This window comes from Helianthus annuus, chromosome 2, assembly GCF_002127325.2.
Source record: "Helianthus annuus cultivar XRQ/B chromosome 2, HanXRQr2.0-SUNRISE, whole genome shotgun sequence".
Lineage (NCBI taxonomy): Eukaryota > Viridiplantae > Streptophyta > Magnoliopsida > Asterales > Asteraceae > Helianthus > Helianthus annuus.
Window position 1 is genome coordinate 10,657,692 of NC_035434.2, and position 18,446 is coordinate 10,676,137.

The window sequence follows — 18,446 nt, forward strand, 5'->3', positions numbered from 1 at the left end:
AGACTAATTCAGTCGATCTTTGCGATGTACCCGCGTCGCAACATGCACGGGTCTTATAAGTTTTAAACCAGGGTTAGACCGTATTAAAAACAACATAGAGAATTCACCAAATTTTAAAGAATATATTGTAAAAAGTCGAAAAAAATTACACAAATCCATAAATTTTCATCATTTTGTTTAGAAGTAACTTGCAAGATATAGTTTATCAAACCACCTGTTTAACAATTACTCATTTTCCATTTGCAAGATACTCATTTGGATCTTCTTCATCAGAATCAAATTCAACCTGCACACAAGTTGTAATTACAATAAGGAAAATATTTTAGGAATCTAACTCAAAATCATAAATAACCATTTTGAGGGGAATAGATAATTTTTTTTTTTTTTTTTTACATTTTCATCTCTGAACCACCCTCCATGGCAGTCGCGCTTCCAACCCGCTTCTATAAACTTGAGTTCTCTTTCCCTACACTCTCGATAATCCAGTGACAGTCGATCAACATTATTACCAGTTGCCTCCGTTGGACCAAAGCTCGAATTCTCAGGGATCGGGCATTGAGAATCGCTGTTAACTGTAGTACCTTGTTCAGGATGACTACGGTGAAGTAGATCAAAAGTGGCCTTTCGAGTTTTTTCAGTCAATGGTTTGCTAGCTAAGTTTGCCTGCTTTGTAGGTGTGTTACCAGTTTTGCTCGTGGAAGTAGATTCTAGCGACAACGCTATTCGCTTATTCATCTCATTTTGTCTTTCTTCTTCGTTTTGTTTGAACCTACTTTCTGCAGCAAGATGGCGTCTTGATTTCATATGCATCTGCAAATTCATTTTTCAAAGACTTGAGGCAGCGCTACATGTACATGTTCGCCAAAATTGGTCAAATGTAGTGTACGAAGAAGGATGACATGTAAAATTCTAGGATTGTTCATGAGCTGAGCCGAGCCAGGCCAAGCTCAGGCTCGGCTCGGATCGGATTTGAAACCGAGCTGAAAATCTAAGCTCAGGCTCGGCTTGGTTTGGCTCGATTTTAAAAAGGAAAACTAATACATAGCTCTTAAAATTCAGTAGTCTAAAATATTATTCAAGAGTTCAAAACAACGTTTCAAAATAAGTGCAACCTAATACATTACAAGCCAAAATCAAGTTCAACAACAAAAAATAAGTTTTGAATTTCAACGAAATACAATATTAGTTCATTAGCATGGTAATCAACCTTCAAATATGCCATAAATACCAAATTACACTCCTACATACATGTAAATAATAATAAGTTTTTGTAATATATTATAAGGGTGGGGTTCTAGAGTGAACACTGGTGTATTTGTGAACTGAGTGAGCAAATCCTAACCATTGATTTACATCATCAAATCGTAAAATACATTAGTGTATTTTCATCATCAAATCCTGGCCATTGATTTACACTTGTGTATACATTTGTGTATTGATAATCAAGGGCTAAGATTAGTTCACTAGTGTTCACAATCAAGGGAGTTGTTCACTAATGAATCTAACCCCATATTATAATAACGTATAGAAATATAAAATATATTACAAGTAAAATAATCCAAGCTAAGCCGAGCCGAGCCACCAAGCGAGCCAAACCGAGCTAATCTGGCTCATTACGAGCCGGGCCGATCTTGGCTCACTTTCTAACCAAGCCATATAGAGAGAGCTTTCCGAGCCATGATCTTTTTGGACAACCCTATCTAAAACCAACCAAAAGGATGAAGAGATTATGGTTAATTTGGTTTATTAGAAGGCTGATTTGTAAAAACTTATTATGGCAATTTAATCAGGAACATGGAATAGTCCACAATCTTATCGATTATTAAACAACTTAAAAATAACATAAAAAAATTAGGGTTTACACATTGCTAAGCCTAACGTAAGGAAGAAGGCCCAAATCCACATGAACAAAATTAAATTTCATCAAGCCAACTGTATCTAGATATATGGCATAAGATAGTATAGGTGTAGTGGAAGTGTACATATCTAGATTACACAGAGCATAAAGAAAGAGGTAGTAGTTAATTTGAATGAAGAGTGAGGGGAACAGAGAACATACGGAAAGGATTACAGGAGTATCAAAGACGGGAGTATGAGGGCAAAGGAGACAAGCATATTTGCCGCTAGAAAGCTTCCTGTAGGAGGAAGACTGATCGCCGGCGGCGTCCAACAGGAGGTCATCCACTCTTCTCTTCCGATAGTGAGCTTCTCTTCCCCAACTGTCTCCCCCAAACACGCTCATTGATCTTTTCTATCCATCTACGTTGGATCCACATAAATAAATAACCTTTTGAGTAAAATGCTAAAATATGTTCATAAATAACGGGTTTTACCGGTAGTTTCACCATCATGTCTACAGGCTAGAGGTGTACAAAAAAACTGATTACGCGATCGAAACCGGAAAAAAAACCGGAACCGGTTTTTCTAAAAACCGGTTTTTTTTTTAACCGGTTCGGTTACAACCGGTTAGACCGGTTATAAACCAGTTTCAGTTTTTGTTTGCCGGTTCGGTTATAAAACCGGTTTGGAAAAAACCGGTTTAAAAATCGATTTTTTTTAAAAACCGGTTAATAAACCGGTTAACTGATAACGTTTAAAAAAAACCGGTTAAAATAACCGGTTAAAACCGGTTTTTTTCGCCCAGCATTAACAAACGGTCATATGACCGTTACAACCAAAATAGAGCCGTTTTTTTTGTTTTTTTTTGACCAAAAATCATCTCAAAGTTAGTATAAAAGGGTGGTGGGTGTTTAGGTTCATTCACAACACTTGATAACCTTCAAAATCTCTAAAAAAGTCCCTCATGACCGACGAAGAAGCCGAATTAGATGAATTCCTACGCAATAGTTCGAGTTCGGGTTCGGCCGAAGAAGATTAAACGACGCTTCTCAAGATATATTTTAGTATTGTAGTTCCACTAAAAAAATATATATATATTAGTGGACGTTCTTGCGGATTAATAGTTTAAGTTTACGCATTTCGTTTGTTATGTTTATCGTTCGTATTTCATTGTTATGTAACCGTTTGTTCCAAAACTAATGATATTATTATGTGTTTAACTTTTTATAAGTTTATTGTTAATTTTTTTTATAAAAAAATCTGCATTTAGCTGAAAAAAACAGCCCAATTAGCTGAAAAAAGGAAAAAAAAACTTGCTGTTAAGTTTCTGCAGACCGGTTTTTTTTCCGGTTTTTTTTCCGGTTTTTGTTAACCGGTTTTTTTAACCGGTTTCAAACATCCCGGTTATTAATTGACAGATAAACCGGTTTTTTTAAAAACCGGTTACAACCGGTTACAACCGGTTAGGACCGGTTACAATTTTATCCACTAAAAACCGGTTATTAACCGTAACCGGTTAATAAAAAACCGGTTTTTTTTTTGGCTGAAAATAACTGGACCGGTTATTAACCGTAACCGGTTTTCCAAATTAACCGATTTGTACACCTCTACTACAGGCGGGTGTTTATCGGGTTTTTCCCGGAATTGGTGGTGGACTCGGGTTACTCTCAGATTACTCCGTTTGGTCCGGTGGGTGCCCCGAGAGTGCTCGGAATTGATTCTGTTGGCCGTTCAAAAAAAATTAAGCTACTTTTCCCACTTCAGTCTAAAAAATGATTTTTTTATCTGAGCCTATTAGGTTTTATTTTTGTTGTTATTTTCATCCGGGTGGTAAACCAGGTTAGAATTTTCTGTTAACTTCTTTTTTCTTTGTCGGTTTCCTCATTTAAATGAAGGGTATAATCGTTACTTTATATCATAATATATTTTATTTAAATATGGGAAACGATAAAAAAAGGATAAGTTAACAGAAAATTCTAACATAGTTTGACAATTGGATGAAAATTAAAATAAATATAAAATCTCAGGATCCAGATAAAAAGTTACATTTATTTGACTAAAGTGGGAAACCACTTTAGGGTTTTACTGTAACTTTTTCTTTTCGTTTGAGCTGGCCTGTTATGAATCAGTTTAGCCTACCATGGCCCAATCAAACAATCCGTTCAATGAGCCCAAGAAGAAAGCAGGCCCGTTGGATTGTGAAGAAATCATCGCATAATTCCCTACACATACAAAAACCTAATGGGAGAATAGTGCCAGACAGCACAAAAACCAAATAAGGAATAGTGCCAGGCAGCTGCCTGGCACTCCCTCATTGGACCAATACGTTTAATGTTTTATATTCATTTTGAAATTACGTTTTAGCCCCTAGCTCAAAATAAAATTACGCTTTTTATCCCCATCTCAAAATTCCCTACATATACAAAAACCAAATGGGGGAACAGTGCCAGGCAGCTGCCTGGCACTCCCCCGTTGGCCCAACACGTTTAATGTTTTATATTCGTTTTAGCCCCCAGCTCAAAATAAAATTACGTTTTTTGTCCTCATCTCAAAATTACGATCTTGCCCTCATTTCAAATTACGACTTCACCTGGCACTCTCCTATTGGACCAACCAGTTTTTTATTTTATATCCATTCTAAAATCACGTTTTTGTCCCTCTTTAAAATTACGGTTTTGCCCACAGCTCAAAATAAAATTACGCTTTTGTCCCCGGCTCAAAATTATGATTTTTCTTTCTATTCAAAATAAAATTATGGTTTTGCCCTCAGCTCAGAATTACCTTTTCCCCCCAGTTCAAAATAAAATTTTGTTTTTGCCCGCACTTAAAAATTACGATTTTGCCCTCTGTTCAAAAATGTGATTTTCTCTGTTTAAAAATTGTGATTTCGCCCTCAATTCAAAATTATGGTTTTTCCTCAGTTCAAAATAAAATTATATTTTTGCCCCAAACTCAAAATTACAATTTTACCCTCGGTTCAAAATAAAATTGTGCTTTTGCCTCAAGCTTAAAATTATGATTGTGCCCTTAGTTCAAATTTATATTACGTTGTTACCCCAAGTTAAAAATTACGAATTTACCCCTGTGAAAATACAATTTTGCCCTAGGTTCAAATTTACAGTACTGCCATTACTTTAGCTTTTGCCAAATTTCGATTTTACCCCAGTCAAAAAATACAACTTTCTCTTAGTTAAAAATTACAATATTGCCATTGTTTTAGTTTTTTTATCAAAACTATAAAAGTGTTTTGTTTTAATTGGATGACTCGATTTAATTGTTTTTCGTATCAATGAGCTGACTAACACTCACTAATTATTCGACCATCGCCCCGCAACGCGGGCGGAGCATCAACTAGTATAAAACAAAAGACACTGAAGGAATAGGTTATGAAGATTGTTAAGAAAATTTGATTATTCTTCTTCCCACCTTACACCAATAAACAACCCTGAGCTTAAAAAAGAATTAAGGAAAGATTATCTGCATATCTGAATTTTATAATGAAAAAATAAGCGTTATAGAGCCACAAGAGCTCAATTCTCTGGTTGGACTACAGAAGCCCTTCTAGAAGATATTATCCATATTCATACAGCGTGATAAAGTATAACATGTGGGCAAAGTTGTAATTAACTCTTCACTTTGAGACGTTTAGCATTAATTTTGTTGCGTATGGTACAAGTAGTTTATGGCAATAGTTCCTACTTTGTCTCCACTTATTTATATACTATCAATTTTTAACAATGTTGTGCATAAGTTGTATTGTTTGCTTTAAAAGTTGTACAATAGTATTTAACATAGTATGGGATGATATATTCAATGGGTTCTTAGTCTTATGCCATTTATATTTATAAACTATTAATTTGAAACATTTGTGTGCATCTCTTGTTGTAATTTGTGCTTAAATGGTTGTATCTTAATCAAATATAGGTTGTAAGCTGTGTTTAGGTGTTTGTACCTTAATCAAATAATAATGGTTTCGTTACCTTATCGAATCCAATTTGTTTTGTATGCATGTATGGTTGTAAATTATGCTTAAGTGGTTGTACCCTAATCAAATAATTGTTTCATTATCTTACTATATTCAATCGGTTTGATCCATTCAAAGTTGTGTTGTTTTATTTGTAAATTATTATTATTATTTATAATAATCTAATTAATTTAGCCAAAATCTTGTATAAATATAATTTGCAATATATTGATGCAATGGTTGTTGTAATGTATGCATTATGGTTTGTATAGTGGTAATGATATATATTATATATAGATATAAATTACGATGAACCTGTCAAACGGGAAAAATAGACGCGGGTTCATCGTAACGTGCGAGTCCTAGATCAACTTAGTTATTTTATTCTATATATTACGTTTCGGTTTAATTTCTTCGCATTAACACCGCAACTTCAGTGTCGGTGGTCACTGACAGTAGTGTGACATTAGTGCTCGCCCCCGCCGCAACGCGGGGGTACTTACTACTAGTTATTGATATTTAATAAAGCTTTACTACATTAAGTATTATCTTATTTATAAACTGTAAATTAAGATTTAAATTTACATATATTATTTAATTTTTATAACTAAATACTACTTGAATTAAGAACTATCTTATTTAAATACTTAACTATATAATTACTATAAATATGTAGCCATGGTTGCAAAAGTCGTTAGGCGCTCCCTAGTCGGTTGACCGGGGAGTTGAGAGTACTCGGCATATGCGGAGAGTACTCGGAGAGTACTCGGACATGTTAAATTATAAATAAATTAGTTTTTGGAAATTAAATATTTGTCTAATAACATAAATTTACTAATATTTATAACAAAATACGTGAAAATGATATTTATTATTTAGTATGATAGTCATATAAATTATGTTTTATTATCTTTTAAGTCAAACTTGGTCCGAATTGACCTAATAGATCCGATTTTGGCCAAGTTTAACCGCATTTGATCGATTCCGAGTAATTAGGCGGAGTTAGAGAAAGTCGCCTCGACAGCATACCTTGTAGCGACTACTCGGAGAGTACTCGGCCTTGGAAACCTTAGTAGCTATAATAATACCCATATATAATCAGCATTTAAGGTAAATCAGGTTAGATTACGGTCTTAAGAGTCACGGTGACATTTGCCGCATCATGCAGGCTAACCCACTAGTTTGGATTAGGGGTGTACATGGGTCGGTTTTGACCAAAACCATAACCGATCAGTTATGATGATTATGGTTATTTGGTTTTGATGGTTATAGCGGGTCGGTTATGTGTGGTTAACCGTGTATTTAGCTTAGCTAAAAATAGCTTATTTTTTAACATGTAATAAATTGTTATTGCATATTTATATATTTTAGTAGTATTAAATAATACATATAATCTATAATATTAATACCAATTATTTTCGAATATTCAAATAAAGTGATATGATGCATTCCATAAATTCAAATAAACATTCAAACAAAACCACAAAATGATATGAAAAAACCCGAAAGTACTAAAAATCTTCAGTCAAAAACATCAAATATTAAAAATATGGTGAAAAGTTCTAAATCCTATAAAGATTTATTACATGTCGGTTCGGTTATGATGGGTATGGAAAAATTGATAACCATAACCGACCCGCTACTTTCGGTTTTCAAAAAAATCATTAACCAACCCATCGGTTTTTTATTTGGTTCGGTTTTTTCGGTTAATTCGGTTATGGTTCAGTTAATTCAGTTTTGGTTCGGTTAATTCGGTTTTTTGCACACCCCTAGTTTGGATAAAAATAACACATCCAAATTCCAAACACCCCAACACCAATCTGGGCCAAACCACTCTTAGCCCGGCTCGTAGCCCATTGGGCCTAAACCAAACCTCACGGTCCAGATCTGGCACCCCCTCTCTTCCCAATTTCCGATCCAGTAAAACTAAACTTTCATCACCACTGTCTTCCCTCCCTCCCCTAGGGTTTCTGTTCTTCACCTCCAACGGTTACTGTGAGCTGTTAACTTTCATCACCTGCAATTTTTTCACAAATCTGTTGAGGTATTTGCTGAATAATTTCACATTTTCATACTAGATCCGATACAATAGCCACAAAGGTGTTAATAGTTTCAAATTTTTACGGTCCGTTTGCAAATTTAGGTACTCGTTATCCTGTTGATGCTAACGACGGTTCTACCGCCGTTAACCGCCACCGGAAGCTGCTACTTGACGCCGATGATACTCTTTTAACAACGGCGTTAGGGTTTAGCGTCTCAGTAGTGCGTCATACTCTTTCAATACGGTAAAATTTCACTCAGTTGAACTCTAGGTTGAGCTATAGTACTTAGTTTCTGGCTGTACTGAACCGAACTTTTAGCATAAATTGAAGTTAGTATCATATTCTGGAAGTTAGGTTTACTGTGTAGCTTTTTTCATGTTGTGTATCTATTAATTAATCACCGGTGTGTGCTTTTATTTGTGATATTCTGTCATAATTTTATTGTTCTTCTTATACTTGCTTTTTTTATACCTGCAAGTTTTTTTTCACAAATTAATCTAGGTATTTGTTAAGTAATTTTGCATTTTCATACTAGATCCAATACAATAGCCACAAATTTGTTAAATAGTTTGAGGCGCTAGGGTTCAGCGTCTCAGTAGTGCGTCAATACGGTAAAATTACACTCAGTTGAAATCTAGGTTGAGCAATAGTACATAATTCCTGACTGTACTGACTTTTAGCACAGGTTGAAGTTATATTCTGGAAGTTAGGTTTACTGTGTAGCTTTTTTCGTGTTGTGTATTTTGTTAATTAGTTAATCACTTGTGTTTGTGTTTACTTGTGATATTCTGTCAAAATCTTATTTTTGTTCTTATATGGTCTTTCTAATGCTATTACATTGGATTCGGTGCTTTTGAATAATCTTGCTGACTGAATAAGTTACACAGAGTACACATTAACTCAAAATGGCTGTGTATTTTTATAACTTTTCATACTAGATCCGATATGATAGCCGCAAAGTTTTATATCCTTTCGGATATTTTGATTCGTTTGCAAATTTAGGGTTTCGTTATTTTTTTGATGCTAACCACCGTTCTGCCGCCGGTAATTATTACTTGACGGTGCTCTTTAACGGCGCTAGGGTTAACCGTCTTAGTGCCTCAAACCTCAATGTGGTAATTACGACAGTTGAAATTTAGGTTGAGCAACAGCACTTAATTCATGACTGTACTGACTTTTAGCACAATCCGAAGTTAGTTTTATTTTCTCAGGTGTTGCTGGATTGAGTTAATTTTCTAGAAGTTAGGTTTACTATGTAGCTTTATTCGTGTTGTGTGTGTATTAATTACTTAATCACAGGTGTTTGTGTTTACTTGTGAGTTGTGATATTCTGTCAAAATAATTATCGTTGTTCTTATACCTTCTTTTATGTGCATCAGACTAGGTGCTTTTGAAGAATCTCACTGACTGAATAAGTACCACAGAGTACGCATTAACTGAAAATGGCTGTGTATTTAGACTCCTCAGACTCGTATCATAATCATCTTGTATCTCAGTTTAAGAAAAGAAAAGTAATTTCGGACGGTGATAATGGCTCGTTAGTGTGTTCACTCACGTGTTTACCTACTCTTCAAGCTTCTGATTATTTCATGGAACCTAGTTTGAGTCAGTTGATCACGAGGGAACTCACAGATCCAGGTTACTGTGCTAGGGTTCAAAACTTTACGGTTGGTAGGTACGGATACGGAAACGTTAGGTTTTTTGGGGAAACCGATGTCAGATGGTTAGATTTAGACCAGATTGTTAAGTTCAGAAGGCACGAGATTGTTGTTTATGAAGATGAAACCGTCAAACCGTCGGTTGGTAAGGGGCTTAACAAAGCTGCCGAAGTAACTTTAATACTTCAAAAAGATTCCTCAATTGAGAAGTTGAAATTAAGTGCAGAAAATCAAGGAGCTGAGTTCATTTCTTTTGACACAATCCGAAAAGAATGGAAGTTTTCTGTTCAACATTTTAGCAGATTTGGGTTGAGTGATGATGAGGAGGATGATGTCATGATGGATGATGCTGATGTCGATGTTAGAGAACGAGAACAGGTTACAATGAACGATAACGACGGTTCTGATCTTGATGAAGGCAGCCCGTTAACAGATTCTCGTTTACTTTCTCATTCGCTTCCTTCGCACCTCGGGCTCGATCCTGTTAGAATGAAGGAGATGAGGATGATGATGTTTTCTCCTGAAGAAGAAGAGGATGACGCCGAATTAGATAACTTAAACGGCACGTTTTCACACCATAGACCGTTACACGGTAGCAAAACGGTGCAAAGATCCAGCCCGTTAACAATTCGGAAGACCCCACTAGCTTTACTCGAGTACAATCCTGGTAGTTTTGCTTCAAGCGATAATGGGTCTATTTTACTCTCTCAACAAAACAAAGGGGTTCCTTTGACAATAACAAAAGTTCAAGGGTTTAAACTGGAAATTAAGGAAACACCAGTAACAAAAAGCTATTCGAAGAACATAGTTGATGCTGGATTGTTGATGGGTAGGTCGTTCGGTATAGCATGGGGTCCAAACAACCTTCTTATTCACTGTGGTTCCGTTGGTGACAGTAATAAGAGTCCACATCTTTCTTCTACAATAAGTTTAGAAAAAGTTGCAACCGATAATGTCGTCAGAGATGAAAACAACAAAATACGTGAAGAACTTATTGGTTTATGCTTCGATTCTCCGTTAAGTTACCATAAAGAAATTAATTTTGAAACGAATGAATTCATAGTTGATTCATATAAGTTAAAGGCTCGAAAGCTTGTGTTTAACCGTTTGGATTTATCGCATGTATGCCGCCAATATATTGGGATTATCGAAAAGCAGTTAGAAGTACCAGGATTATCTTCTTCTGCTCGTGTGATGTTAATGCACCAAGTTTTTGTTTGGGAACTTATAAATGTTCTTTTTTCCTCAAAAGAAAGTTCTATAGAAGCTGACGTGGCAGCACTCCCGTTGATTCGAAGAGCAGAGTTCAGTGTTTTGTTACAAGAAAGTGTTTGTCACCGTGTACAAGACGAAATAAGTTCGTTAAACGATTCAAAAGATTTACAACAGTTGTTTTTACTTTTAACTGGCCGGCAAATCGATGCAGCCGTTGAATTGTCGGCATCTAGGGGAGATGTACGACTCGCTTGTCTGTTAACCCAAGCTGGTGGGTCCACCGTTAACCGTATGGACATTGATCGACAACTCGACCTTTGGAAAACCAACAGTCTAGATTTCGGTTTTATTGAGAATGACAGGATAAGGCTTTTCGAGTTGCTTGCAGGTAATATCCACGGGGCATTAGGTGAAATGGATATCGACTGGAAACGGTTTTTAGGATTGCTGATGTGGTATCATCTTCAACCTGCTTCCGATTTGACTTCTATATTTCAAACCTATCAACACCTTCTAGAAGATGGGCGGGCCCCGTATCCGGTTCCTGTCTACATAGATGAAAAACTGGTAATGGATAAAATAAGTTGGAGTCCTGGTAACCGTTTCGATCTTGCGTATTATTTAATGATTCTTCATAGTAACGAAGGGAGAGACGTTACTAATATTCACATGTTGAAGACTATGTTTAGTGCGTTTGCTTCAACTCACGATCCGCTTGATCATCATATGATATGGCATCAGCGTGCAGTGTTGGAAGCGGTTGGAACGTTTAGTTGTGATGATCTTCATGTTCTTGATATGGGATTTGTTTCACAGTTGTTAAACCTAGGACACTGTCATTGGGCTCTCTATGTTGTGCTCCACATGTCACATCGTGATGATTATCCGTATCTGCAAGCTAGTGTCATTCGGGAAATCTTGTTTCAGTATTGTGAAACATGGAGTGCTCAAGAAAACCAACGACAGTTTATTGTGGATTTGGGAGTTCCTTCGGCTTGGTTGCATGAGGCCTTGGTGAGTTTTATCAATTTGAATCAGATTCTAGTTGATATAATTGTCAAAGCGTTAATCTAACACTTTACTGTGATAATGTTCAGTTTTTTTTGCTATTACTAGTAGTTAAAGGTGGTAAAATGGATGAGTTTGGGAAAATGGGTCAACTCATGTGAGTTTTGGTATGTGCCGGGTTGGGATTGCGGAAATTTTTTTCCAAATATCTATTCGTTTAACTATACGGTGTCTTAATTATTACTATAGAAACTATATTGTTAATTTGTTTATGCAAGTCGGTGATATATCACCGATATATATCGGTTATCGGTCCCCATGTAAAATATCGGTTCCAATATTATCAGCGATATTGACCGATATATCACCGATTTTCCCGATGTCAGTACCTTTCTTCTTAGTTCTACCATTCGTCTTTCTTCCTATTGCTGCTATTAGTGTTTTAAGTTATTAATTGTTAGTGTTAAATATTAAGTCTTTATCAGTTCCTACTTGCTACGGTTATTAGCATTTTGCAAGTTGCAAAAGGTTAATTTGTTAATGGTAGGAGAGTATACTGAATTGTTAGTGTTAAATTGCTATATATATATATATATATATATATATATATATATATATAGGGAGAAGATCATGCGAGAACCACCTCTTATTGCGAGAACCGCGAGAACCAATGTGAACACAACCAAAAATAGCTAAAAATCACACAATTTTTTTTTTAAATATTTTTTATATAAAAATCGCTACTTTTCGAAGCCAAAAAAAAAAAATTATTTTTTTTTTTGCCACTAAAAGTAGCGATTTGAGCATAAAAAATATTAAAAAAAAATTTAGATTTTTTAAGAATTTTTTGGGGGTTTAGTTTTTAGCATTTTAGCTTTGGGGGGGGGGGGGTTAGGTTTTTGGGGGGTGGGGGTTAGGTTTTTTTAGCTATTTTAGGTTGTGTTCACATTGGTTCTCGCGGTTCTCACAATAAATGGAGTTCTCGCATGAGCCCCTCCCTATATATATATATATATATTAATTTTGCTTGATATAAAAAATACCAATTACCCACTGATATCCCAACGCAATAACCTATACCTCAAATGTCGGTCCTTGACCGATATCCGATTTTTTACCGCTTTAACTGCGTAGTTAAATTTTTTTTTTTTTTTATTTTGCAAAATGACATTAAAGAGGTTATATCATGCATGCATCACAAATAATATTTGAGTGATGTTTGACCCATTTGACCCGTCAGAAGTCAGTTATATGAAAGGGTGGTTGTTACTTGTTAGAATAACAAACTTGTTCAAATCCCAACAAAAATTAGAAATTGGATAATGGATGCATTAAACAATAATTTTAACGGTCTTTTGTTATCAAATATTTCCATATGCCTTATCCTTGAAATCTGTTTCTTGTATGAGGTTGTCTTATAACTTGTTTAAATTTTGCAGGCAGTATATCATGCTTATAATGGAAATTCTTTCAAGGCTCTTGAACACTATCTTGGATGTGGTTTTTGGCAAAAAGCACATTCAACCTTCATAACTTCCGTTGCACATTCTCTTTTCATGTCAGGTAAGGGCCTATCAGCTATCGACTTTTCTGGATGTAGTTTGTTGTAAATATGTATCTAAAATTTAAATCTTTTCTCCTGATCTTTAAAACAAAATGGATATATCTTTTCGTTTAGAACTTGAATGTCATAGACCACCAATTATAAACTGAGTCGGCTCGGCTCGGATTTAAAACCGAGCTGAAAATCTAAAAGCTCAAGTTGGCTCGGCTCGGATTGGGTAGACTCGATTTTTGTTTGTAAAATTATTACATAGCTTTCAAAACTCAATAGTCTAAACTCTAAAGTATCATTTAATAGTTCAAAAACATATCCAAAATAAGTTCAACAAGCCAAAATCAAGTTCAACCAAATACAAAATAAGTTTCAAATTTCGACAAAATACAATGAAAGTTCATTAGCATCATTCTCAACCCCCAAATATGTCATAGATATCCAACTACACACGCTAGTAATAACCATTTTTTTTATAATATATTATATGTATATAAAAATAAAATATATTAAAGGTAAAATAATCCGAGCCAAACTGAGGTAGGCTCACTTTCTATCCGAGCCGAGCTTTTTAGGCTCAGTTTCAAACCAAGCCACATCGAACAAAGCTTTTTCCGAGCTAAATCCAAGCGAGCTCCGTGCCACGAGCTTTTTGGACAGCCCTAGCATCATGGTGTAATAGAATTTGGATTTGTATCTTCTATAACAATTGACATAACACATATATTCGGTAGAGGTGGCAATTTTCACCCATTTACTTGTGAATTGGTTCGTTAGTGTTATGTTTTATTTCTAAAGCACGGTCATGTCAACCAATCCACCCCTTTCTGTTTCGACTTGTACAAAAAAAATCACCCGTCTTAAGCCAAACCTGTTTTGATCCATCACTCGACCTGCCCGGCCGACTATGCCACCTCTAGGATTTAATAATAACTTCATTTTGTTTTCATGATGTAAAATTGAGTACGATACCATTAGAAATTTGAAAGATTAATGTTTACTGTTAACTAACTTTCTTCATGGCTCAGGCAAACAATCAGAGATATTGAGGCTGGCAACCTCTATGGAAGACCATAAATCCGAGATCGAAAACTGGGACTTGGGAGCTGGAATTTTTATAACTTTTTATTCACTTAAAAGTTCTTTGAAGGAAGATGATTCGATGACTGAACTGGTATGCAACTCTTTAAGCTAGATGTATATGCTTCAAGAAGTATCACATGCCCGGTTATTAATTCAAATATGTTTTCCCCTCCCCGATCATATACCTGCTGTTAGTAAATGCAATTTTAGGACAATAAGCTTGAGTAACAACTTTATTTAGGGATGCAAGCAAATTGAACGAACACGAACAAGATCTTGTTCATGTTCGTTTGTTAAGGAAATATGTGTTCACAAACCGTTCATGAACACTAACCAAACGAGATCTTATGTTTGTGTTTGTTCGTTAAGGAAATGAAGGTGTTTGTGTTCATTTGTGCCCATTTGTTAAATTTAGGCAACGTACGCAAACGAACGTTCATGAGCACAAACGAACATTAACTAATTTTCATGAAAACAAGCTAACACAAACAAGCGTTCATGAACTGAATATATAATACACTGATATTTATTAAATATTTTATTTGTCGGAATTTTGAAGTATATAAATAAAATTAAAAACACTAATGAACTATCAAACACAAACGAACATAAATGAACGAACACAAACGAACTTCCCGCCAAACAGTTCATGAACCGTTCACTGAACGTTCAGTTCGTTTGCAGCCCTAACTATATTATTCAGTTAATTCCATTACACCAAAAATGTGACTTTCACCCTTTTGTCATTGTATATAAGATATTATTTTTATTTCTTTGTTTGTAACATACTTCTATTTTTTTTATTGATGTATCTAAGTAACCTTCTGTAGCAGATAAAAACAGTGACGTTTTTTATGATATGGTTTAGGTCACATATGATGGTCTAAAACTGAAAGTGTGTAAATTCTACATACCATGAAAGAAAACATTTTCGTGGAAAAGTGAATTAAAATGTATTTAATAAAGAGATTTAGAAGATTGTATGTTTACCGTTTTACTCTCGCAGGTGTCTCTCCAGGACAAGAATGACGCATGCAGAAAGTTTTTTAGTCGTTTGAAAGGATCTTTGGCATTTTGGGAAGGCCGCTTGCCTATTGATGCCAGGTGTTGAAACAATCTATTGCTAATTTTCCTATTTTACCCTTGTCAGTAAATTACAAATTTTCTAAATCAATTGGTATTAGGGGATCGCAATGGGCCTTGTATGAGGCGGGTTTCGGTAATTCCAAACCCACACCTCATTACAAAACGTGTCCCGTACCCGTTGAATAACCTTATTCATCACCCATTGAGTTCACTTGAATACCGGTTTCTGGTATTATGCGGTAAAAATTACATGTTGGGATGCCTATCACTCGTTTATTCGGAACCCGATTTTAACTGACCTCAAAACCAACTAGAATTATAAAAATTCAACTACACTTTTAATATTATTGTGATTATCTATTTCTTACTGCTCTAACATGCTATTTTTTATATATATTTTTTAGAGTAAAGTACACGGATGGTCCCTATGGTTTGCACTTTGTAACGCATTTAGTCCCCAATTTTTGTCAAAACTACATGGATGTCCCTGCGGTATGCACTTTGTAACGCATTTAGTCACTAAACTTTGGGGACTAAATGCGTTACAAAATGCAAACCACAAGGACCATTCTCGTATTTTTGGCAAAAGTTGCGTTACAAAGTGCATACCACAGGGATCATCCGTGTAATTTTGAAAAACTAGGGGCTAAATTCAAAGTTTTGGTTAACCGCGGGGACCATTCGTGTACAGTGTACTTTACTCTTATCTTTTAAAGATTACTCTATCTTTTTAAAGATTATATATCTTTTAAAGATTATATATAAATATAATACTTTAATATATTTTGCTTCAATGCGGGTAAACGGGTTCTGGTAGTCAGGACCCGTTTCAAATCCGCACATATATTTATTAACTAATCTCCGGCTCATACCCAAATGTATATTCTATTATCCGTCCCGGACGTTTTGTGTTTTTCCGTCAGAGTTCAGATTCTGGTTCATTTGACATCCTGATCTTTAAATATTGTTAAATTTATATAGCATTATATTAATATTCGGGTTTTGAATAACAGAACGGTGTACGCAAAAATGGCGGAGCAAATAAGTGATCTGCTTGTAGCTGATCCCGGGGAGGGTTCAACCACTGAGGTCAAGTTAGATTGCTTTAACACGATATTTGATTCACCGGTTCCTCAAGATCTTCTTTCATCCCATTTACAGTCCGCAATATCACATTTTACATTGCATCTTACTGAAGCAGCCTCATAATAACATGATAATACAAAATATGTGACCTAAGATTTTTTGTAATTAATGTTTTGATAGCTTGTAATGTTTTGACTGCGTGTTTTAAAACGTATCTGTTTTTCATGTCGATTGGCTTCTAAACTTGCGAATCTGTCTTTAGAATGTAAACCGCGTTTGTTTTCAATTATCGAAGTTATGTTTTAGTTGACGTCATTCGTATGCTAAAAAATCATTGTGTTAGCATACTTGTTACATAATAGAGTTGATTGATGATATCACTGCCGTTTACGGGTGAGTGAAGCTCAAGTTAGCTCGAGCTGGCACAGTTAGGTTAATTTTTTTTACGGAGGTTAAATTTGAGAGTTTAAGATATGAGCCAACTCATGGGCTTGTGGGCTTGATGTGCTAGTTCGGGTTTGTAAAAAGGCAATGCAGAACGAAGAAAAGCTGAGCCTGAGTTGGTCGTTGGTGTAAGCGTTTAGGTTACTACAGGGCGGTTCTGCGAATGGAGCTACATGATGCAGCACATACCTTATTCTTTTAACCACCACAAGTGGCCTAGTGGTGGAGTGACTTGGGTTCTCCAATGGAGACCCAAGTTCAATTCCCATTAGTGCCACTTTGGTGGCCACCGACACCCGCTTTAAAGCCGGACCGAGGACACTCGAGGTCTCGGGTTCGAAACATGTTTCTTACCCCTCTTTGATGGCTATGGGTATTTGCCACCAGGGATCCTTGTCGGGTGGTGAACTGGGAAGGGAGATCCCTTCCGCGGTCAGGGGTACCGTGCAACTACCCTTTTTTTATTCTTTGGATTAGCTAAACCGAAAACATGAACAATTTAAAACTATGGTTACTTATAGAAGGTTAGTAGGTTTAAAAAATGTCACTATTTCGATATAGCTCCAAAATGGATAATCAAGCAATTCTAATAACCTGTTATATCATAGTTGCATCGAAACGAATAGATGTTTAGACTGCACGCCACCTTAGCTGGGTGGCGCCCCCAACACCAGGCATCCTCCACCATCTAGGGGCGTTATGATTGCCCCCGCCAAACGTTAAAAGGGAGAAAGTGGGGACCAACCAATCAAATTTATTTTTGCTTTTTTATGTAGTTGGGGGGGGGGGGGGGGGGTTTAAAGGGGGTTTTATCTTACACTGTGCAAGTTAATAATAAAACCCATGCTTACGTGGTGTAATAATTAACAAATGAAACCTATGGCCGGTTTATCCCACAACCATGTAGCCTTAGGGTGTGTCAATATTTAAGTCATCCATTTGACCCGTTATTTCTTTTGGTATCTGCCAATGATCCCCAACCCAAGTGGTTGGGAGGAGGTCAGGAGTTTTCCCCCTTGGGGGTTTCTTCTGGAGGGGTTCAGGTACGAGTCCACTCTGGTACCAATATTGGGTAATTCCAGTGCGGCTGGACCTTGGGGGGCCTGGGATTCGAACCCGCATTGCGGGCGAATTTCTTAAGGGGAGTGAACCGTTAACCGTTCAAAAAAAAAAAAATTTTCTTTTGGTATCTCTTATTGTTCATGTTATAATTAACAAATAAAAAAAATTCGACTACATAGCTTATATAGTTTAATTATTTGAGTGTACTTGTGTAACCTTTAGACCTAGGTTTTTGACCTATATTTTTTATTTCTATAATAAATCTATTAAACACACGTCATAATTACTAGATAAAGATTCGTAAATATATTTTTAGTTGCACTATCATCTTCAATAATTTATTTAGTTTGAAGGAATATAAGCTATGGCCTAAATTCATCTACTTTTTATATGAGCTCCATAAC

At 35.8% G+C, this 18,446-nt stretch overlaps 2 protein-coding genes across 2 annotated transcripts; one reads left to right on the forward strand and one right to left on the reverse strand.

The window, feature by feature from the left end:
• Positions 1-83: 83 nt before the first annotated feature.
• Positions 84-2,277, reverse strand: LOC110911533 (sodium channel modifier 1). The gene is made up of 3 exons (XM_022156166.2): positions 2,060-2,277; positions 394-810; positions 84-286 (listed from the first exon to the last, which is right to left on the reverse strand). Exons 1-3 carry the CDS (start codon positions 2,240-2,242, stop codon positions 230-232), a joined length of 657 nt encoding a protein of 218 aa, XP_022011858.1. The 5' UTR covers positions 2,243-2,277; the 3' UTR covers positions 84-229.
• A 5,410-nt stretch (positions 2,278-7,687) lies between these two features.
• On the forward strand, positions 7,688-16,825 carry LOC110929971 (nuclear pore complex protein NUP96). Its single transcript, XM_022173169.2, has 7 exons — positions 7,688-7,847; positions 7,947-8,088; positions 9,225-11,732; positions 13,166-13,289; positions 14,310-14,455; positions 15,371-15,468; positions 16,464-16,825. The coding sequence occupies exons 3-7, from the start codon at positions 9,288-9,290 to the stop codon at positions 16,657-16,659; spliced, it is 3,009 nt and encodes a 1,002-aa protein (XP_022028861.1). The 5' UTR covers positions 7,688-7,847; positions 7,947-8,088; positions 9,225-9,287; the 3' UTR covers positions 16,660-16,825.
• Positions 16,826-18,446: the final 1,621 nt, after the last annotated feature.